Genomic DNA, 21,471 nt, shown 5'->3' on the forward strand with positions numbered 1-21,471 from the left:
CAAAGGGAAGCGGCGACCCGGGCATGTGCCCTCCGCACTCCATCGTCCTCTTTTTATAGCCGCCTGCAACCCCTCTATTATTTTTATCCACCGAGCTGGTGTGCCTCCGCTGCAGCCAGCCGCACCCCATGCACCAGGCCGTAGTGTGTCTGCACAGAGGGTCTCCCGCCGCGGCCACGAGTTCCCACCTCCCAGACAGGGCCACATACCCAGGGGTCCTCCACGGGACCCAGGTGCAAACTCACTCTGAATTAAAACATCAGACTATTCAATTAGGCACTGTTGTGTGCTACACTAGAAGCACTGTAAACACATCACTAACAAATCAGGATAAATCAGGTGAGTCGATGTTCTCCAAAGACCAAGCAGGTGACACAGAAAGCAGGTTGCACACAATGACGGCCGCCAGAGATGTCGACCGGGTGAGGGGCAGGCTCTGGAATCCCAGCGCCGTCTCCGCAGGCGCACGGGCTCGCCTCCCCTCCACCCAAGTCCACGTCGCCGCAGGAGGCCCTGGCTGACGGAAGCCACGGCCGGGAAGGAAGTGACCCCAGGAAGTGGCTGCACGTCAGTGCTCCCGCTCCCGAGAAGCCCCCGGGAGCACGAGGGCCCCAGGACCACGCGTGCAACCTCCTGACTCAAGGGGACAGGGGCTCCCCAGAAACTGTCACTGCCGGGTCCCATCAGGGCCACCTCGGAGTGACGAGCACCTCACACGGACTGGTCACTCGCCTAATCCCTACACCAGCCCAGAGGGCAGGAACTATCATTCCCCGCAACTGACTGACACGAACAGAGAGGACAGAGACCAGCGGAATGAGTCACGCGGGGCAGAGAAAGGCCGGGTGGGGCTCTCCACCTGCAAGCGGACGTCAGGGCCAGGAGGGAGGTGTGGGGCGAGGGTGGCGTCCGCTGAGGGTGGGAGGAGGCAGGGGCCTGAGCCCCCGGTGCGGGCGGCCGAGTGTGACTGACAGCCAGGAGACCGTGTGGCTGGAGCCCAGGAGCACCGGAACGGGGAGGGAGAAGTCAGGGAGGAACGGGGAAGCCAGCCTCGAGGGCTGCACTGGCTGGCGGGAGGGCTCCAGCTGTCAGGCCTTGAAAGTGTTCTGAACGCGGGGCAGGGGGATGAAAACAGACCAACAGGGGCAGAGCAGAGGAGCTGATGGGCACCGTGTCCTGTATGAGGGGTGGGTACCTGCCACTGTCACCTCAACCTGGGGACCCGGGCGCTGCCCTCCCCTGGCGGCTGTCCCCACTGCAGTGCCGGACCCAGCCTCGCCCAGAGCCCCCCCCACAGGGCCTGCTCTCACCTGAACTGTGGCCACCTGAGCACCCTGGCAACAGGAAACGGGGGAGAGGAAGCCTGCTCCCAGGAGGAAATCCCTCCCTTCTCTTATCCCTCCCTTCTCTTATCTTCTTTCTGAGACTCTCGCTCTGACAGCGTTCAGCCCGATCCACCTCCTCAGACCAGAGCCCCAGACTCCCAGCTTGGGGTCCAGGCTGAAATGTGGGTAAAAAGTGTCTTGGGGTTTGTACTCAAACAGGACCTCCAATTACGGGCCCTGAGCACCTCTGCCACCCCACAGAGGATCTGAGAGGGCAGGGGTAAGAGGGGCACCAGGCCCGCTCAAAACACAAGCCCTGTGCAGCGAACAGTCGTGACAGCCCGTCGGAAAACGCAGCGGAGCTAGAAATCTGGGCGAAGAACGTGATTCTGGAGGCGGCGGCCCTGCACGAGGCCAGGGGACGCCGTGACCCGATGTGACCAGAGCTCCAGGGGGTGGCAGCGGAAGGAGGAAGGCAGGCAGGCCAGCCCGGGCTCCTCGGGGGAGAGGCAGAGCAGGGTCCCTGAGGGGTATCTGGCTGGAAGCCCCAGGAGCTGCAACCGCATCGGGAAACTGTCCAGAGGCCCTGAAGTGGCCTGGCGCTCAGTAAACAAGCACGGGGTGTGACTGAAGCGGGGGGAAGGGCACCGGGGCACGGGGGGGGGCACGGGGGTGGGCACAGGGGCATGGGGGGACTTTGCTCAGCTAGCAGCATCAAAGAACAAATACACATTCTTGTTCGCTTTTTGAAGCTAGAGGTTCAATTCCCCACTCCCCCAACACGTATTCTTTATAGAACATTAAAATTAAAACGTTGGGCATCTGCTTTTCCACTAGTAACTAAAAACATTTGAATCTGTGGGTTCAAACTGCCAGCAAGTCAGGCTGGACGCGGTCACCCGCCCAGGGGAGCTCTGGGTGATGGCTTCACCCAGGACGCAGGAGAGCCTGTGGGGGTGGGGCCCGGGCAGGGTCGGCACGTTCTGTCGTAAAGATCTTGTTTGTTTGTTTGTTTGTTTGTTTGTTTAGGGGGGGTAAGGGGGGAGAAAGAGAGGGAGAGAAACATCGATGGGTTGCCCCTCACACGCACCCTGAGCAGGACTGAACCTGCAACCAGGCGCGTGCCCTGACAGAATCAAACCAGCCACCTTCCGCTCTGTGGGACGGCGTCCAGCCCACTGAGCCACACCGGCCAGGGCGCCGTGTTTTTTGCTGTAATCAATTCTGTTGAAATTCATGGGTGGTGAGTTGAGAACCACCTGCTTAAAACTTATCATACCACTAGTACAGTAGAGTAAACTATACTTTTCAAAATAGTGCCGACGTGTACCTCATTTGCTCTGGGCCCTGTAACACCGCGAGAACGTAAGCGGCAGGACTGAAAAATGCATCAGGGAAAAACACAGAAAACACGTCAAGTCATCTCTATCGCACGTCCCAGGCCTGTCCCTGCGAAATCAATGGCTGAGTCAGCCTGAAATCGCCGTCTTTATGCTGCCTGTGGAGTAGCCCGCCCATAACGTTTTGTGCTCAAGAATCTGGATTACACATAGGAAGTTCAACAGCAGCTTATGTAGAAAACCAGCGAGGCTTTACCGAAGGCACGGCAGCTCTGCTACCTGCCTCCGAAATGCGTACTCACACGGCACCCACCTCACGGGCCTGCACGGCGTGAACACGGAGCTGAGGCTGAACCAAGCGCCTCTGCTCAGAGCGTTCATGCCAGATCAGTGACTTCTGCTTTCTGCAATACATGGCATGACTCATGCGCACGTGACACTTCCGAGTGTTTACAAGAGGACATTTTTTTTTTTTTTTGCTTTTGGTTTTTATAGGACAAATGATGACGTTATACTCTGTAAAGGGTACAAGGTATCTTTCAGATTACGTGACCTTGCGCTTGGTGGCTGGGTTTGGGAGGGAGTGTGCCACATTGCCATGGAAACGTTTTCCAGTCCTCAACAACGGATGCGTGTGACCGCGTGTGACCACGCAGGGACCCCAGGTGGCGGTGCATTTCCGCCGGGCACCTAACTTGCAGGCAGGCTTGATGTGTTCCTTTTAAAAGAAAGCAGACACCACATTACATTTAGCAGAGCCGACTTCCTTCCCTGTGCAGAGAGGAGGCACAAATCATCCCTTAGCGTGTAGCACCCCGAACCCCACACTCAGACCTGAGACTGCACAGGCCTAAGATCTCCTGACCTAGAACCGTGCAGGGCCCACAAGTCCAGGCACAAAGGGTGGAAGTGTGAGAAAGATGCAAGGTAGCCAGGTTTGACTCTGGGAGGGAAGGTCCCAGTCTGCAGGCGCTGCAGCGTTGCTAAGACACCCGTCTCTAACAGAGGGTTACTCTGAGCCGGGAACTGAAACCGCACACACTCAGACTCAGACGTGGTGCAGCTTGGGACGCACTGTGAAAGCAAGTACGTTAACAGCTTTTCTGGAATAAATCTGAACCAAAAGCAAGGAGTTCCCGATTCATGACGTAAGTCGTAACAGCAGACTTACGTAAACCAAAGGGGAACTTCCCCATCCATTTTCATCCTGTAGGACTGCTTCAGAGCTCTACCACAAAGGCGGTGCAGCTTAGGACGTACTACCTGTACAGGAAAGAGTAATCCTCCCCAAAAATTTTTCAGAGAATATCTGATCGTACTATACACATAATGCTGCAATGGGTTCTTCTGGCAGCCACCCGCTTGCTAGATTCCCGAGAAGACTCTCACAGGAGGGGCTGTGCTGAGATGCTCTATCACAGGACCACAGTGCAGCAAGAAACGGCGGCCTCGGTGCACGGGCTTCCAGTTTAACCACAGCCCTCGGATGCGCCAGGATTTCCAAAAGCTCGCGTATTCTGCAGCACGATCCATTAGCTGCATGTAAATGAAGAGTCCAGAACGTCTCACCTTATGTCTCACTAACCTACTTTCTCACAAGACAAGGCGAGTCTTTTCCGACAGACCAGACAGTCATCGTCACCGTCACACTGGATTTTGAGATGCTCTTCACGTGTTCGGCCAGAGAAAAGAATAATTTACAGATGCTTCAGAACACAACTGTGACACGTGTCCGAAACCTCCATCGGAACTTAAGGCCTCACTGAACAAGGAAAAAAGCCAAAAAACCAACCCAGAAAACTGCTCTGAGATAAACACAAGCTCATGCTTTTAACGTGGTGGAGGCTGAACATGCTCTCGCCTCTGTGGACGAAGGATAACTGTTGGCTCATTACCTGGTTTTATCATTGTTTCTGTTTTTAAAAATAGAGTGTATGGCTGACATTTGCTAGCACGCGTCTGAACACTGATAAGAAGGCGGAGTGTTTCTGCCACAGCGACTTTCCCTCCCAGACCCCTCGGGCAGCATCGCGGACAACGAAGTGAACCCCACTCCTCCCCCCACTTCGGGAGCGTCTGCGGGGGGGCCTGCCGTCTGGGAATGTGCCCGCCTGCGCCTTCCATAACGCGCAGTCTGACTCCAGAAGCAGCGTCTGGCTGCACGTGGGGCCAGTGAGGGCCTAACTCCATTTTTACAGAAGACATGACATGAAGCAGAGAGGTCAAGCCCTCTGTTCGGGGTCACGATTCATAAATGGCGGCGCCGCCCAAACTCCTCACGCCGCACTGGAGCGCTCACAGCGCCCTTCCGACGTGGGACTGTGACGGGTGCTCACGGGGCGGGGGTGACCGGGAGAAGAATCTAAGAGGGCTGGAAAAGTGCTCAGAGCCTCAGCGAAAACTACAACAGGCAGGTGAGAGGTTACTTACACGTTAACTCACTCACTGTCACTGTCCTGACAAACACACTAGAGACACTTGCCACTCAAAGGGTGAAGGGAACGAACGGCGACCCCAGGGCGAGGTGGCATTCACATGATACCCGAACTGCTCACGGAGATGCACGTACTAGGAATCCTAGTAGACGTTATTTCCAGACGGAGAAAAGAACCAAGAGCTGGTGCGACCAGCCGCGCTCCGGCCGGGAGACTCGAGGAGAGCCAGCACCGGGCGCAGGCGGGCGACCTACCTACTGCGGGCGCGTCGTACTCGTCGCCGAGCAGGATTTCTGGAGCAGAGTAGGCCAGGGACCCGCAGCTGGTCGTGAGCTTCTTCCCCGGCTGGAACTTGTTGCTGAAACCGAAGTCCGTCAGCTTCACGAGGCCCTGCTTTTCGAAGAAGACCACGTTCTCCGGCTTCAAGTCTCTGTGGACCACGTGGAGCTTATGGCAGTAGGAGATGGCGTGGACTATCTGCGCGAAGTACTTCTTGGCCAAGTCCTCGTTGAGCCCCTCCTCGTGCTTCATGATGTAGTCGAACATGTCCCCTCCGTCCCCGAGTTCCAGAATGAGGTACAGCTTGGTCTGGGTGTCGATCACCTCGTAGAGGCGCACGATGTTGGGGTGCTGCACCAGCTTCATGCACCTCACTTCCTGGAAAAGATGGCCAGTGGCCAGCGTGTCCAGTTTGGTCTTGTCGATTACTTTCACGGCCACCTTCTCGCCCGTGAAGACGTGCCTGGCGAGCTTGACCACCGCGAAATGGCCCCGGCCCAGGGTCTTATCCAGGTCGTACAAGCCCGCAATCTTCCCGTCGTACCCTCGCTTGAACCCTGCCATGCTGGCCCGGGGAGGAGACAACGTGCAGGCCGTCCGACGCGGGTCCTCTCATAGGAGGGTGTCTGGGGAAAAGGAGGAAGTCATTCTCAGTGTTGCCATGGACACCTACAAAACAAGAGGAGCAACAAAAGTAGGTTTCTGTAACATTTCTTCGTTTCACAGCTTCATTTTAACAAAGTGTTAGGAAAAGCCTGAAGTAAATAAATTGAAACTGAATTCTTATTTCATAGGCCCTTCATAAACACTAGACTACTCTAAACAATGTTACATTTAGGATAACAGTATCTTGAGAGTTAAAATATCAGCTATAAAAGGGGCATGAAGTCATTCTCATGTGCAAACTGAAATGATAAGAACTCCCCATATTTATTCATATACATGTATATATGAATAAAATAAGTCAAAATATACAGACTACCTCAACATATATACACATAAATAGCATAAGCCAATGTTAACGTGTACTAGTATGTTTCTTCTTAGTAATTACTGTAGTGATAAATACCAACTAGCACTTACTGAGTGAGCACAATATTACCGGTCACATGTGAAGTGCTCTCTGGCCCCCACCTTTAACTCGGACAGCTGCCCCTAGAGACGGGGACCCGCAGCCCCCCCAGGAGGCCCAGAGCCGTGAGTAGCTCGGCCTAAGCCGCAGGGGCGGAGCTCGGGAGTGGTGAGCCACTGGAGACCAGCTCTGTGCTCGACCACGGTGCTGCATCGTTTCTGCAAAGTTATTTCAGAACCTAAAACTAAGTTATTAATTCTGTTTTTAGTAAGATTTTTTAGATAAGACATCAGTACTATGTTTGGGTACTTTAAAAAAAGGCAAATTTCTTTTATTCTGTGTATTATCTTTGGCGTCAGAGCTAATAATTTTAATAAGATTAAAAGGAAAATCCAAATGGTAAGATCTTGCTTTATTTGGACAGTGGTTTCCACCCAAAAACATTTAATTTGAGCATATTTAATTTTCAAAAATAGAACTCTAAGCTAACTCCAGGGGGCAGAAAATTATCTTTACATATTTAACTTCAATTAATTATAAGGGCAGTAATTATTCTTAAAATTCTATCTAAGTCTGCAAATGCAACTTGAGTTTCGAAACAAACTTCTTCAGCTGGCCCCCAAGGTACATACTGTCTTTTTTAATCTATCACTTTATTTTAGATGCAATCCTGGAAAGTGGAATATAAATCACATTTTATTTGGAGAAATGTTTGTTTACATTGAAACTTAATCTGATTAATTAAAATTTTTAACTACTAAGGTGGTAAATGAATACAGAGACAAGGAAAAAGTCTTTTTCAGGGTGCCCAGAGATAATCACTGTTAACACTTTGACATGTCTCTTGCCCCTAGAACTGCACTGGCAAAAGGACACTGCGAAATAATTTTTAATCTACTAGCAAGTTCACGGGAAAGAATCTTAGAAGATCTCTTCATAGTGACACATTCATTACCCTGTAGTGAAATGATCACTTACTCTCACTATCAAACTATCACAGAATTCACTTTTTCCTACACATATCCCTTTCATAGTGTCTATGAAACTATAACTGTATACCTAAAAACAGGATATCATAATTCACGGAAGGTTGGGAGAAAAAATATCCTTGTTACTGAGCATCTTCTTAACTGTTAGCCCACGTCTAATCACACTATGGAGGGCATTTCTGTTAGCGCAGAAAGTGACTACACTGTTCCCGATCTCAGAGGGTCCTGCAGTGCCCGGGCAGCCCTGGGAACCAAGGCCGAGGGGGAGGACACGGCTCACAGAGAGTCGGCGGCTCTGTACCGGCTCCGAGACATGCCCTGCGGACTGCGCTCCCAACGGTCCTTGCTACGGCTCTGTTCTGTTCGGTGCTTCTTTCTCCTAGAAGAAAACACAGAGAAAGACTTTAGTTTAGTTCTATTTGCTTTAACTTTGCTTCAAGTCAAAATATATATACCCTAAGGCTGGGTCCGAACATACGAAGATGTCCTATTTGTCTCTAGTGACCCAGGCTCCCACACCTTTCTCCCCTCCGTGAACTGCAGCCCGTTCCAGGAACCTCTGTGGTCCGCAGGGATTCCACAGTGCATAGGTACACAAAGACTGTTTCAGGTAGACAGGTCAGAAAGGTTATTCCACTGGAAGGAGGAAGAAGTCATAATAACCAACTACAGGAAACTAGTCATTTTCTAAACGCCTCCCGGGTAGCAGACACAAATCCGGATTTCCCAGAACCCTCCTGGCTAAGACCTGCAAGGAAGGCATAAGGCGGCGCACGCTGCCCGAGAGACAGCAGTGTGCGGCTCCATCCTGCTCGGCCTGGCTTCCAAGCCCCACCTGCCCGCAGAAGCCCCTCCGGGCTCATGAAACACCGCGCCAGTGACTCCGGAGGGCAGCCTTTCCAACCCAGGCCTCCAGCAGGCCGGCGGAAATCAATGAGAACGCCACCCCTGGTGAACACGTACAACCCCCCTGCGACAGGTCTGTTCCTCGGGACAGTGCAGATGGTGTGATCGCTATGGACAAAGAGAACGCCAGCAGGTCACTGATGTCCAGGGCTGTGGCCCAGGGAGGGCGTGCTGACTGGAGGTGGCCTGTAAGGACATTCCAGGACACTGAAATAGCAGCACCCAGAGAGCTGAGAGGCTACACATCTGTACTGGGCCAGAGGCAAGGCACACAGTATACTACAGGTGAGTGTCCAGGCGATCATTAAGTTCAAGTTCACGTGAGCCTGGGGGGAAGGGAGCGCAAAGAGGTGTGGAAAGCAGATGGGAAAGGTGGGTGTGAAAGCAAGTGTACCGCTGGGGACGAGGGGACGGAGGGAGGAGGAGACAGTTTGACAGCACAAATCGGGGCACCAGCGAAGTCATGGGCACAGGCCCGCGTCTGGTGCAGGTGGGCCCCAGGACACACCTGGTCCTTCAGCTCCAAGTGGGCATGGCAGCTCCTCCTACCACCTGCACCTGCAGCTCCTCTCCAGTAGCCTGTGCCATCCTCAGTCTCTGCGGCCAGGCGGTGTGATGACCCAGTGGGCCTGGCGTCGTCTGAAGGCCAGCGACTGGACCGGGGTCCCAGCCCACCAGTCACTGGCCGAGGGGCCCGGGCAAGGCCCAGTCTCTCCATACAGCCAGTTTCTGCTTCAGAAACCGTAGCAGTGAGGACAGACCCTCACCTCGCGGTGAGGACCGCGTGAACCAGCAGAGCCACGTGTCTGGCATGAAAGCTGGCACAGAGCAAGGGTTCACTTACCACCAACACCCCTGTCCCGACGGCGGCGTGCTCCCCCGCCCAGGCAGGGGCTCTCCAGCCCCCCCTCCACCTCAAGAGGAGGCATTTACCGAGCTACTGTCTCTCTCTGGCTTTCATGAGAATTCTGCTCATTTTTCCTAAAATGCATTAAATTGAAAATGGGTGCTCTCTAGTTGAGTGTCAAAGACTCATGAGTTTTCAGTAAAACTGCACAAAATCTAAGCATTTGCTTTTAAATTGACACTAAAATGACTTCTATCCAATCGATTCTTTCAAAAAAGGACTATTTCTTTATATTTTTCCCCACCAGAGTAACAGGTCCTTACAGAAAAATCTCACAAACGCAGACCGGAAAGCAGGAAGAATAAACAGGCACCCGCAGCCCTACCGGTGAAGGGCGGCACTATTAGCATTCGGTCTGGTGGTCTTCCTGCAAATATGCGTGTGCCCCTTCTCCACTTGTTCGACACGTAACTGTGTCTCTTGTAGCCTGCCCCTGCACCTTCTCCATCACTTTCCTTTCAGTGTTTCTGTTTCCACTGTGAAACACCTGTGCAATGTAGGAAAAATGACGATTAGAACATACAGATTGGCAGAAAGAGGAGACTTTCAAAAACTCATCCATTTCTCTACCCTCTGTTAAACATGTTGCTTCCAAGCCATCTCCTGTGTGTCTTGTATGCCCAGACACGATTCTGCCGCAGCGTGGAACGCACTCACACGTGCGCACACGGACGTGGGGGAGGGTGGGTGGTTGCGTCCATTTTTGAGTATTTCTCCCCACAAAACAAGTTCCCTGCAGAGTGTCTGGAGAACGCAGGGCAGTGCCAGCAAGGGCGAAGGCCCACCTGCAATGCCCCCAGGGTGGCCTCCCTTTAGGTCCGAGTGTCCATCCTGGAGACCTGTGCTTCCTCACAACACTAGGATGTTGCATGTGAAGGGCAGCAATTACTCTTCCTCGACATGGCGCACATTTCCCCATGCCCTCAATCACACTCAGTATTTTTAACGACTTGCATAGCTAAGATGACATCTTCCAAAGCAGGAAAACCACGAAATCGGGTCATTCTAAAGCAGTCTTCGAGGAGAGCATCTGCTCACACAGGCAGAGACCGGGGCTGAACCTGAGAGAGAGAGAACCTAAGAGAGAGGAGTCAAGAGCCTTCCAAACACCTGCGGAAGCAGCGCGAGCTGGTGTTGCAAGCAGAGGCTGCCGCCGCCCCAGCCCGGAGAGCAGGAGCGCTGCGGGTGCGGGTGTGGCTGAAGAGGAGGAAGGAAGCGTGGGTGGCCCGGCACACGTTGGGCAAGCTGCTGAAAACAGTTGTAGAGCCAGCCTCGTTCAACCTCCTGTCGTTTTGGAACTCACCCTGCTCTTCTTGTCAAAATTCACTCTTAGCCTTTCCCTGACATCATCGCGACACAGCCTGGACTGCACACCCAACGATGTCCCCACTCCCACCGCCCCCAGCAGAGGGGGAGGACAGGACGGCCCCCTGGACCAACGGGCTCTGCCTGGGTCACCGCTGGGAACCAAGCCACAGCCAGAGAAAGGAGAGGACTCGAACACACAGAGCCACGTGCAGACCTTGGCCGCTTCTCCAGCCGCTGTTTTGTTTGGGGTAGTATAACCTTCCCCACAGAATCAGACCACCGACCTTCCAATGCACAGAAATCTCCCAAATTACATGCTTTTTAAAAAACCCGTGCACTCTAACACAAACGACTAAAAGGTGAGTTTTTGAAAAGCCACGCTAAAACTGTATTTATGCTCCTTACACACGGAAATTATCGGGTTATCTTCTACAAATATGAAAAAATGAAAACTGTAAATCTGACTCAGGAGAAATACCGCATCACACTGTTAGGTTCACAGAGAAGCCGGCCTGAGTGCAGGAACTAACACTCTCCCAGCGAGGGCCCCCACCCTGGCCCCTCTGCTGGGCTCTAGGAGGCCTCTACCACACCAGGGTGGAGGCCGAAAGGAAGACAAAAAACCCAAACCCTCCGGGAGGACCAACGACCTGCAGGCCGCGCAGAGGAAGCCCGACCCTCCCAGGCTGCTGCCTCTGCGGCTCTCCTCAACTGAAGTGAGCAACACCCCACATTCCTGGAACAGCGCACCTCCTCCCGGCAGGCATGACTCTGAGCTACAAGTCGAGGATGAAGACACACGCAACGTGTGAAGTCTTCGCTCACGAAAGAAGCCACGGCTGCCCACTGGATTGGCTGACTGCTACTCCATGGTTGTCAGGGGTATCCGCCTGCAGTCGCGGGATAGAATTAAGATGGGAACCACACATGAAAAGGTTAAAGTCAATTATTTATTATGAAAAATGTCTGACCAGGAGAAACCGTATCTCCAAATGTCTAAGAAAGTATTTCCCCGTGGGAAGCATGCCTACTGACACATGTTCTGAAAGTTTTCTTCTAAGCCGTCAATTTTAATGGACTCGGGGGGTCACGGAGGTGGCCGGGATGCCGGGCTGAAAAGCCTGCCGCAGCCTCTCAAGCAGTGACTGGGCTGCCAATGCAGATCGATCCCTTGCAGTGCTGGTTTAAGTCATCTGTATTTCCTCTGAGTAAAACAAGCCATCGTCCAGGACACATCAAGGAAATGGAATGTGTTCAGGAGCCAGGAGATGTATTAACCAACGTGGAGTAGTACTTAGTGTTTATAGTAGTACTTAGTAGTACTCAGTGTTTGTAGCAGTACTTGGTTGTACTTAGTGTTTGTAGTAATACTCAGTATTTGTAATAGTACTTAGCAGTACTTAGTGTTTGTAGTAGTACTTGGTAGTACTTAATGTTTGTAGTAGTACTCAGTGTTTGTAGTAGTACTTAGCAGCACTTAGTGTCTGTAGTAGTATTTAGTAGTACTTAGTGTTTATAGTAGTACTCAGTAGTACTCAGTATTTGTGGAGATAAAGGAGTTAACATCCAAGTCACAGAACCTGGAGCAGCAGCACAGGTAACAAGTTCAAATTCCTAAAAGGTACTGCCCCTCATTAAGGTGACAGAAATGCTAAGCATGTCACTATGTCTACCTAAGGGGAAGTGACACATAAAAAATTAGTATGATGACAGCCCTGGTATAAAGTGCTCACAGAACAAATAATGACTTAAGCAAACGCTGGCACCTACAAATTACTCCAAAATAAATAAAGTCAACCCACAATTACTGCGTTGCCAGACGAACTGAACATAAGTTGGAAGTTATATAGAATTTAAAAACCTAATAATCAAGACCTCTCTTCCAAAGCGTTTATTAACACTGTCAAAGCTCATTTTAACTGCCTACCATACCCCCCCCCCACCACTGATACTGTGACAAAGATGGCTATTAAGATATGGTCAAAAAAGAATGCTGGAACAGAAAAAAATAAACAAAAATACTGGCACCTAACACTTCACTGACTCTGAAAAGACAGCATCACTGGGGGGGTCCCCTCACACCGCTGAGACCGCAAGTCACCTGAAAAGCAATCTGGCAGCACGTGTACCAGGAGCCTTCAAATAATTAATGCCCCTGACTTTAAAATCTTACTGCTCGATTTACGTCTTAATGAAATAAAGACATAGACAGGTATTTATATTCAAGGATGCTCAGTGGTATTTACATATGCAAAAACAAAAACATCAGAAGTGACCTAAAAGTCTAGAATAACAAGACGGCCAACTCACGGCGCACCTGACGCGCCACGGTGCCGCAGCACCACGAGGCCGGTGACTCCCGTGGGGAAACCGCACAATAAAACGCTACGTAAAAAAATTCACGGACCAAATTTCATGGCACAGGAGTCCAACTACGGTGAAAAAGTATACAATTTGCACATGTGTCTAAAAAATACGACTGTTAAATTGACAAGATCACAGAATTTTTTCCCTCTCTGTTTTTCTGTTCTTTCCCAATTTTTGGCAGTGAGCGCGTGCTGCTTTTATAATCTAGGAAAGGGGGAGGTTATCACAGCTCTGACTTTCTGTAGGTAGTTCTTCACTCAATTTGCTTTGCACTGAGAGCTGTGAAGTAGAGCCACTTCCCTGAAAAGGCGTCTGAAGCCCACGTGCGCAGTCTCAGCAGACAAGGCGCTCAGTGGCACGTTCTGCCTCTCCCAAGGGACAAGGGGCGCAGCTCCTTCAGCCTGAGGGAGGGATGGGACCCCCGAGTCTGTTTTCCTCAGCAGCTGTCTGAGCCCTGACTGTACAGGGCACAGTACAGCCCCTGTCCTCTAGAATGTTACAAGTAAGTTGCCTCCGCATTAAAAAGATAGATAGTCATACAAGTGAGCCCAGGCGAAGGATGCCAGAGGACGAGGAGCCAATACGAGAGGCGGGACCCCCGGGGACAGGCAGCCCACAGGCCAGGGCCTGCCCTCCGCAGGGACTCGTGGGACACAGTTCCTGGGAGCGGGCAGCAGGGAGGACCTCTGGCTGGCTGGCTCCAGAAGGCAGAACACCAGCGTGCAAGCGGCTGTGAGCTGGGGTACAAGCAAGACAAGTTCAGTCGGGCTAAGAAGGCTGCTCCTGAAAAATGTGTAATGGCTCACCATCTAGGCAACTGTAACAAGCTCTCCCCTACTCAAAACCAAGGGGACACTTGCCACACTCAGTAACTCATCACACGTTTATTTTGAATTATACTTAAAGTTAATTAAAGTCATTAAAGAGTTAACACTGCACAGAAGCAGCTTTGAGGGACGAGGCCTCAACAGAAGAGAAAAACTCTTTAGGTTCTTAATGTGAAAGCAACATCATATAAGGTTGTTAGAGCATTTAAACCAATTAAAAAGTTCACTATTCACTTTCAAGTCCCGTAAAACACCAATTTCTGGTTCGTTTTGACTCATGTGATCTCTCTCATTATCATCTACATTACTTTCCTAAAGATCTACTCTATCAACAGGTTCACGCAGAAATGAGCCCGACAGCAAAACCACAGTGGACTCCCTCCTTTCAGATTTTAGAAACGTCTTTCACTGCCGCAAACGCTCCTTTTGGAATTCCGATTTTGTTTAAATGCAGGTCTCAGAAAGAGTAAACAATTTGCTTACTGGGCATCTACGTAAGGAGTGGACTCCTTATATTGTTCTGTCATTCATGCCTCACCACCAGCAACACAACGGAAGCACCGCGCCCCTCGTACAGGAGAGAGAGCAGGATCGCAGAAGCTAGGGACTTCCTCTGCCCCAGCCCGACTCCAGGGGAGAGCTGCCTGCCGGGATTGGACCTGGGTCCCACCCGCACCCCCACTCAGGGTCCTGCACCCCTCCCAGCAATAAGACGGCCTCCCCCCCACCCCCACGCACCCAGGCCTTTCTCCTCCCCAGCAACAATGGCCCTAAAACAAATCCATGTTGACATTTCCGCTGTTTCTCCAGTTCTGCCCCAGGAATTAATTAAAAGGAGAACATTCCCTGGCATCACCAAAGACTCACCTATAAACATCACTAACAAGTAACTCCATCAGACACTTTTTTGAAATGTTCAGAAACTGTGTTTTACGTGGAGAAAGGAAGTTACAGCCAAATAACCATTCAAAAGACAAACGGAGGTCATCACCGGCCATCTGAAAATGGAACGGTACCTTGCAAGTACCCCCACCTTGGGAGTTCGCACCCAATCTTGTGACAGCAAGGTCCCTTCCGGGCAGGCACAGAACAGCCAACAGCAAGCACATAATTCAGGGAAAATTCAGGGAGGTTCTGTTTCTGCTTCAAAACTTTATCCTTTTGAAACTGCAATTTTAATGTACTTTGCAAATCACATTCCCTCCATTTGTTTCTGAAAAAGGATTTTCCTTCACAAGATTAGCAAATACTCACAAAATGGGCGAGCAAAGGATAAACCCAAGCCCTACAACCGCAGATTGAGTATGCTGCCCTAAACGTCTTCAGAGGTTCTCCTAGCACTCCAGGCTGACGGGGGAGAGCCGTCCAAGCCGTGGGGAAGGGGCCATGGCAGGGAGCTGCCCTGCATCTTGAAGTCCACCCACTTTGCTTGGACCCGAACAAACACATTAGTTAAAAGGCTGTACATTAAGCCCTGGCTGGCGTAGCTCAGTGGATTGAGCACGGGCCTCGAACCAAAGTGTCGCAGGTTCAATTCCCAGTCAGGGTACATGCCTGGGTTGCAGGCCACAGCCCCAGCAACTGCACGTTGATGTTTCTCTCTCTTTCTCCCTCCCTTCCCTCTCTAAAAATAAATAAATAAAATCTTAAAAAAAAAAAGGCTGTACATTATTTTGACTATTTTAAAGAGAGAGCCATGAAAACATCCCACTCTGGCTACATAACGTGTCCACACATTATTTGTCAGGAGGGTGTCATGATCCAAAACGAACATTATCACATTATCTCCCGGGGACGTGAAGTGCAGCGCAGGGAACGCAGTCGGGAATATTGTAATAACTGTGCATGGGGCCAGGTGGGGACTAGACTTATCGGGACGATCACTTTGTGAGTTGTGACAGTGTCTGATCAGTACGGCACACACCTGAAACTCATATAATATTGAATGTCCACTGCGATGGAGAAAAACAAATAAAGTGAACTTGAGAGAAGTTGTGCTGTAAAACCCACACGATCTGAAACACACTCTCTCTAACACGGAAGGACCAGCGTGGCTGAGCATTCATCCAAGGCGGGCACGTCGTGCAAACGGTTTCCCCTCGCTACGCCACACGGAGACGACGCCACGGCCCCACGGGTGCGCGCGCGCGCCGAGGGCGGACACCCGAGAGGGGCCGGGACAGCATCCTAAGATTCGGCATTTCACAGCACCACTCGGTCAGCTGTTCTTATTAAATTCACCACAGAGGCACACTCTTATTAAAAATGACCAAAATCCATTCACTCAGCAAACAGGAGGAGCAGCATCAGAGCGCGGTGGGGTGAGTATTACAGCACCCGAAGCCCAACCCGGCACCCAACGCGCCACCCAGCGCCTAACACGGGCACGGGTTTACAAAGCGCAGACGATCGCCGCCTTGGGCAGCTGTTATGAAAGCTGCATGCGAAAATGTGTATGAACGAGCAAGGGGTGAGAGGGGTCAAAGTCACACAACGTCGGGCACAACCTCTCGGCACTGGCCTTCCTGCCAGGAGAGCCCGCTGTTTGAGAGGGGCTGTGCACCTAGCTCCCCATCTCGTTCTGCTATCAGCACCCTCACCCTTGCCCCCAGACACCTTACTGGACCCGTGAGGAGGGTCCCTACCTCAAGGTGTTTACGATCTCTCAGAACAGACGTGCCTGAAGAGGCGTTCTTTCCCCTATCCCGGCCCAGGGGAGTTCACAGGAGGGAGCTCAGAGAAACGGATTTCTCTGCATTTGAAAATGGTGATACTGGGGAAAAAGCTTTCCCGAAGGGACTCAAGAGAGCTTAGTGTGTCTGTGTCCGGGACAAAAATTCATGCAGAACACAGGAGACAAGGCCAGACAGGGAGGCAGGTGCCAGGTACCCCTCGACCTTTATTCCGTGCAAATCAGGTCTGGCCAGCCCTGCCCAGGCTGTGGAGCCCAGCGAACAGGTCACCTTCGGACTGGCAGCCTCCCCACACCCCACACGGCTGCCCCGGTGCCCTCCCACAGCACCTCGTCCTTCTCCATTACAGCCCTTGTCACCACTGTGGCTACACAGCTGGTGACGACGTGATTAGTGCCGTGTGTCCTCCACGAGAAGAAATGGTAAGTCCAGTCCACGGACGGCCCACGTCTGTTCCATTTGGCCCTGTATCCCAGAGCCTGCCGTACACAGACACATTTGGTTACACGGACAAATGATAGCTGGCGCTGAGACGCGAAAGGAGAGCCCTGAGCCGGGCCAGCAATCAGAGAGGAGGGCTCAGCACAGCACTCCGGCAGCGAGGTGCAGAGCGGACAGAAAGGCCGCTCCAGAGCCAGAAGACAGGCAAGGAGACGACGGAAAACACCCCCAGGTAAAGGAAGCCTTAAACACTTAAAAACGAGGGCCACTAGTTTCCGGGCAGAGATGAGGAGAGGGAGGTCATGGTGGAGACACGTTTAGGAAGTAAAATCCCAAACTCCACGCACAGGGGGCAAAGTAGATGGGAATTTAGACTGACCTGCGGAGACAGCGGGCAGGTGGTGCCACCCCCTCCCTCTGGCTGGAACCAGGACGGGAACAAACACTTCCCGAGCACCTACCCCGCGTTCGCATCGGGCAGACAACCTGCTTCCAGTCCCGAAGTTCTAGGCTGGCAGCACAACTTAGATGCGGCCCTGCTGGGTCAAAACGGGGGTAGCTTCTCTGAACAAGGCTGACCAGAATCCACAGACTAAAGCTCGGGTTTCTGAAGTTTCTTCATTGAGACACTTCTCGTGTGGCGGGGCGACACTGCAGGCGGGACTCTGGTCTGGGGACACGGAGATCACGGCATGGGCTCTGCCTTCTTGGGGCCGGCACCCTCCAGGGTTTGGGGAAGACCAACTCGCGTGCACCGCGGAGGAACGGAGGCCCGCTGAGGCTGCGACCCGACCCGCTGCGTGTCCTGTGACCCACCCTTCTGGGGCTCTGGTCTCATAACCCGAGTTACATGGCTGGGCCGACGTGTAGCTGAGGGTGTCCGCGTTTAGAAAGACAGACAGACCCAACCTTGCCTGAGGCTGCAGACGCTCCAGAACTAAAACATCACAGCATGTGGGCAGATAATGCCCTCCGACTCTGAAACAACTACTGAGCAGCCACGGCACGGCCGTCTGGGGGCGCGGCACGACCAGGCTGAGGAGAGGGAAAGACGCCTGATCTGTCGCGGAAGAGCCCACCTGAGCAGGGGCCAAACGCCGGAGGTGCCAAAGCGGACTCTCAGGAGGCGCTGGAAGTGACAGCAGAGAAATAAATGTTCAGGGAAGGTGGAGCAGAAATCCTCTTTAGGCGGGTTCCTCCCGTACCACCAGCAGGCAGTGGTCTCCCCCGGGGACAGGGGGTCTCGACCCCGAACAGATGGACAGGAAAGCAGAGGAGGAAACGACCCGTGGTGCCGCCGACAACGCCGCTCCGGCACACGCCTCCTGTGTTCCCTCGCGTGGCACGGGGCCGAGGCGCTTTACACCAGCTCTTCCCAAACGGAAACAAAGTGCCAGGGCATTTGCCCTCCATCCCCAGCGCTGCTGCCCCGCTCCTCCCCCCTGCTCTCCAGATTCCTTAAAAAAAGAACAGCTGCACTGTGTCTACCTCCCCAACTCCCTTTCACCCACTTGGAGCCGCGTCTGTCCTTCCTCCTCCACTTGGCCCTACCTTCTCAGCCTCCCTGAACTCGGAGCCCTCTCCCCTTTTCTCTGCTTGGGGACTCTTCCTGTCCTCCCAGAGTTCAGTGGTCCCTGCCTCTGTGAAGCTTTCCTAAGTCAGATGCCGTGTCCCCACCTCTGTGCTTCCAGGGGCATTTGCCTGGGCCCCACCAAAGCATTCACCACACCCCACTGCTACTGTTTACCTTGGAGTCCCCAATAGCCTGTAAGCTCCTTTCTATTGCTGCGCTCTAGCCCGGGGCCCCAAAAATAGACACAAAAAGGCTCCATAAATAAATGATCACAGATTAAGTCTGCATTCAAAACTGCTAGAATCCAGTCAACGTTTCCACCTAAGTTGCTCTGAAGGATTTACCTGCACATATACACAGGCTGGAAAGTACCTAAATCCTCGATAATAGTTTTCCTGTGAAAGCACGTTGGCGAAAACTCTCTTTCAGTTGCTAAGCAAACAGCCGGCATACAGTTAAATCAAGTCTGTAGAGCTCCTTACCTATGTTTGTAATTCCTAAACCCCCGGCCTTGTGGAAAGTTCACTTGTCCCCTTTTCTTACTGGGCAGTGCAAGGAGCTCCCAGGCTCTGACAAGTGGCTACAGCAAGGAAATCATGGCCTTATTTATACCAAAGCTGAGAACCAGGGCTGCTGGATATCTCCAAAAATAAACACCTTTTTTTTTTCTACTTAGTTTCACTTTCATATGAAACAACCACAGTAAACTTTAAACAAATCGTATTTCCTGCACCCAGTAAAAATATGAAACCCTTCAACTTTAATAAGGACAGTTCAAAGCCTTCCTTTTCGGATCACCGGATTAAACCTGAACCATACGGGCTCATCTCTATGGCTGTTCTAAAAAAATGCAGATTTGTAGAACTCCTGAGTTCTTGTGTGTTTTAAAGGAATGGGTCTTCCTGCAATAAAAATTCACTCAAAATAGTAACATTAATAAAGTGAGAGTAATTTTTGTGCATTATAAAAAATTGAAAGGGGCCACTCAAAGTCCCTGACCAGAAACCCTGAAGGTGGAGCATTAAGGAAAGTTAACACCAGGCGTGCACTTGATTTTCAGGTACTACACTGCTTCGATACATGACCTTGGGAATGTCACGCAACTTCTCTCACATCAAGTTCTGCAAAATGGGAATGTCATCTGCTTTCCTAACAGGGAAAATTCGAGAGTCAGCTAAAAGAATCAATACTTTTTTTTAAAAAAAAAGGCACTGGTCTAATTAGTATGCTTTAATCTCCACTTGTACAGTACATTCCTCTTCAGGAATCCAATTCCAAGAGAAATATTTAAGCAGACGTTGAAGACAGATTTCCTGAAGGGAATGGTTTTATCAATCTGGAAAGCAATGTAACAAGATTATAAATTAACGAAGTGATTACATAAGCGTTGACAAGCCCGGGCTTTAAAGTACACTGATATGCATTCTGATACATTAGATGGGTCAGGGACTAGTTCCCAACCTGCACCCACACTGAGGAATCTGATGTTTGATAGGGGCTGGGTGGAAATTCAACGGGATGTCCAGCCTTCGCGGTTCCATCACTTGAAAGCCATGCTTCACCTTTCACCATAAAACGAGCCAGGCATTAAGTCAGCTTTAACGTTAGCCCCTAAGACTTTGAGAATGCACTCAATTCAATGGAGTGGGGGGAAAAAAGTAACTTGACAGTTTGACAGGTCCTATATCCACAGACAACTATAGATTTAAGGACCCTGCTCATAAATTCCGCACCCCCCACCCCCCAATACCGGAACCGAACTCCCTATGAAGCTATTGGGTTATACCTGACCCAACTGTCAGGACCAGCACAGCTCCACGAACCCCCCAGGATAAAAGGCTGCCACTTTCCTGGATCCCAAGTCCAAGTGAAAGGCAGTAGGTTTTTGTAAAATGGTCCAGAAAGAAATCAACAGGCGATGACTACGGAAAAGAACGGAGGTTTCCCAACGAGAAAAATTCTAGCTCTCCCTCGGGAACGGGAACGGCACTGCTCCTCCTTCCTTACCCGATGCCCTTTCTCTACCGACAACAATATCCCCATTCTATTGTAAGGCTGCAGTTTTACCGAGGAACCCCCTTGCTGCGGCCAGATTTCTAGATTCGTTTGAAAAAGGAAAACACATTCGGAGAAGAACACACACTGCACGAGAGAACCTGGGCGCGGGGAGCCCGGCTGAGGCGCGGGGCCCGGCGGGCGCCGCACTCGGCCCGCTCCGGGGCGGGGAGGGGATGCGGGCGCCTCCCGAGGTGCCGCAATCCCGCCGCGGCCGCAAGGGCAGGGCCTCCGGGCGCCCGCGACCGGTCGCCGCAGTGACGGCTCCCGCCCGGGCCCCGCCGCCGCCTCGCTGCCAGGCCGCGTCGCCGCAGCACCGGGTCAGGGACGCCGCAGCCCGGGCCCCGCATTCGCCTGGGCCCGCGCTGCCGCCGGCGCAGGGAGCGCGGAGCGCGCAACTTACTTTCCGCCTGCGGCGGGAGCCCGGCCCGGGCTCCCAACCCCGCAACGGCAGAGGCAGCAGCGGCGGAGGCCTGCCCCGCACTCCCGCCCAGGGCCACCGTGCCCGGCAGCGATCCGCGCTCCCCTTACCTCAGCCCGCAGGCGGGCGACCGTCTGCAGCGGCCGCGGCTCCGACGACTCCCTCCCGGCCGCCGATTCCCCGCACCCAGAGCTAATCATAATACCAAGCGGGCGGGCGGCCGGCGGCGGGGAGGGGTGGGGCTGAGCTGCGCCTGCGCGGGCCTTCCGTCACTGTGACGTAAGCGATGGGGCGGGGTCACGGGAGGGGCGGGGCGCACCTGCGGGCCTTGGCGCGCGGGCTGTTAGAGGGCATCATGCTAGCGTCCGGACTACGGCGAGTCTGGGCTGCGGCTGGCGGTAGGAGGCGGGCGGGGAGTCGGAGGAGGAGAGGGGTCGGTGAAGGAGGAAGCACCAGGGACGCAGGACAATGGCCGAGAAAAGTAGCGCGAGCTGTCGAGGGAAATCGGAGAGGACTAAGCCCGCACCAGACTC

The 21,471-nt window shown here is 52.5% G+C and overlaps 1 protein-coding gene across 7 annotated transcripts in view; it reads right to left on the reverse strand.

The window, feature by feature from the left end:
- The window catches only part of SNRK (SNF related kinase), a 39,786-nt gene extending 18,603 nt beyond the window's left edge, over positions 1-21,183 (reverse strand). The window contains exons 1-3 of one of the 7 annotated variants that reach the window (XM_045856671.1): positions 21,049-21,183; positions 7,742-7,819; positions 5,355-6,048 (exon numbers count right to left, since the gene is read on the reverse strand). In XM_045856671.1, the coding sequence (XP_045712627.1) occupies positions 5,355-5,943 (589 nt within the window). In that variant the 5' untranslated portion in view covers positions 5,944-6,048; positions 7,742-7,819; positions 21,049-21,183. The other 6 variants (XM_045856675.1, XM_045856670.1, XM_045856674.1 and 3 more) reach the window with 6 other exon arrangements.
- Positions 21,184-21,471: the final 288 nt, after the last annotated feature.

This window comes from Phyllostomus hastatus, unplaced genomic scaffold (genome assembly GCF_019186645.2).
Source record: "Phyllostomus hastatus isolate PE091 unplaced genomic scaffold, TTU_PhHast_1.1 phas_scaffold_129, whole genome shotgun sequence".
NCBI lineage: Eukaryota > Metazoa > Chordata > Mammalia > Chiroptera > Phyllostomidae > Phyllostomus > Phyllostomus hastatus.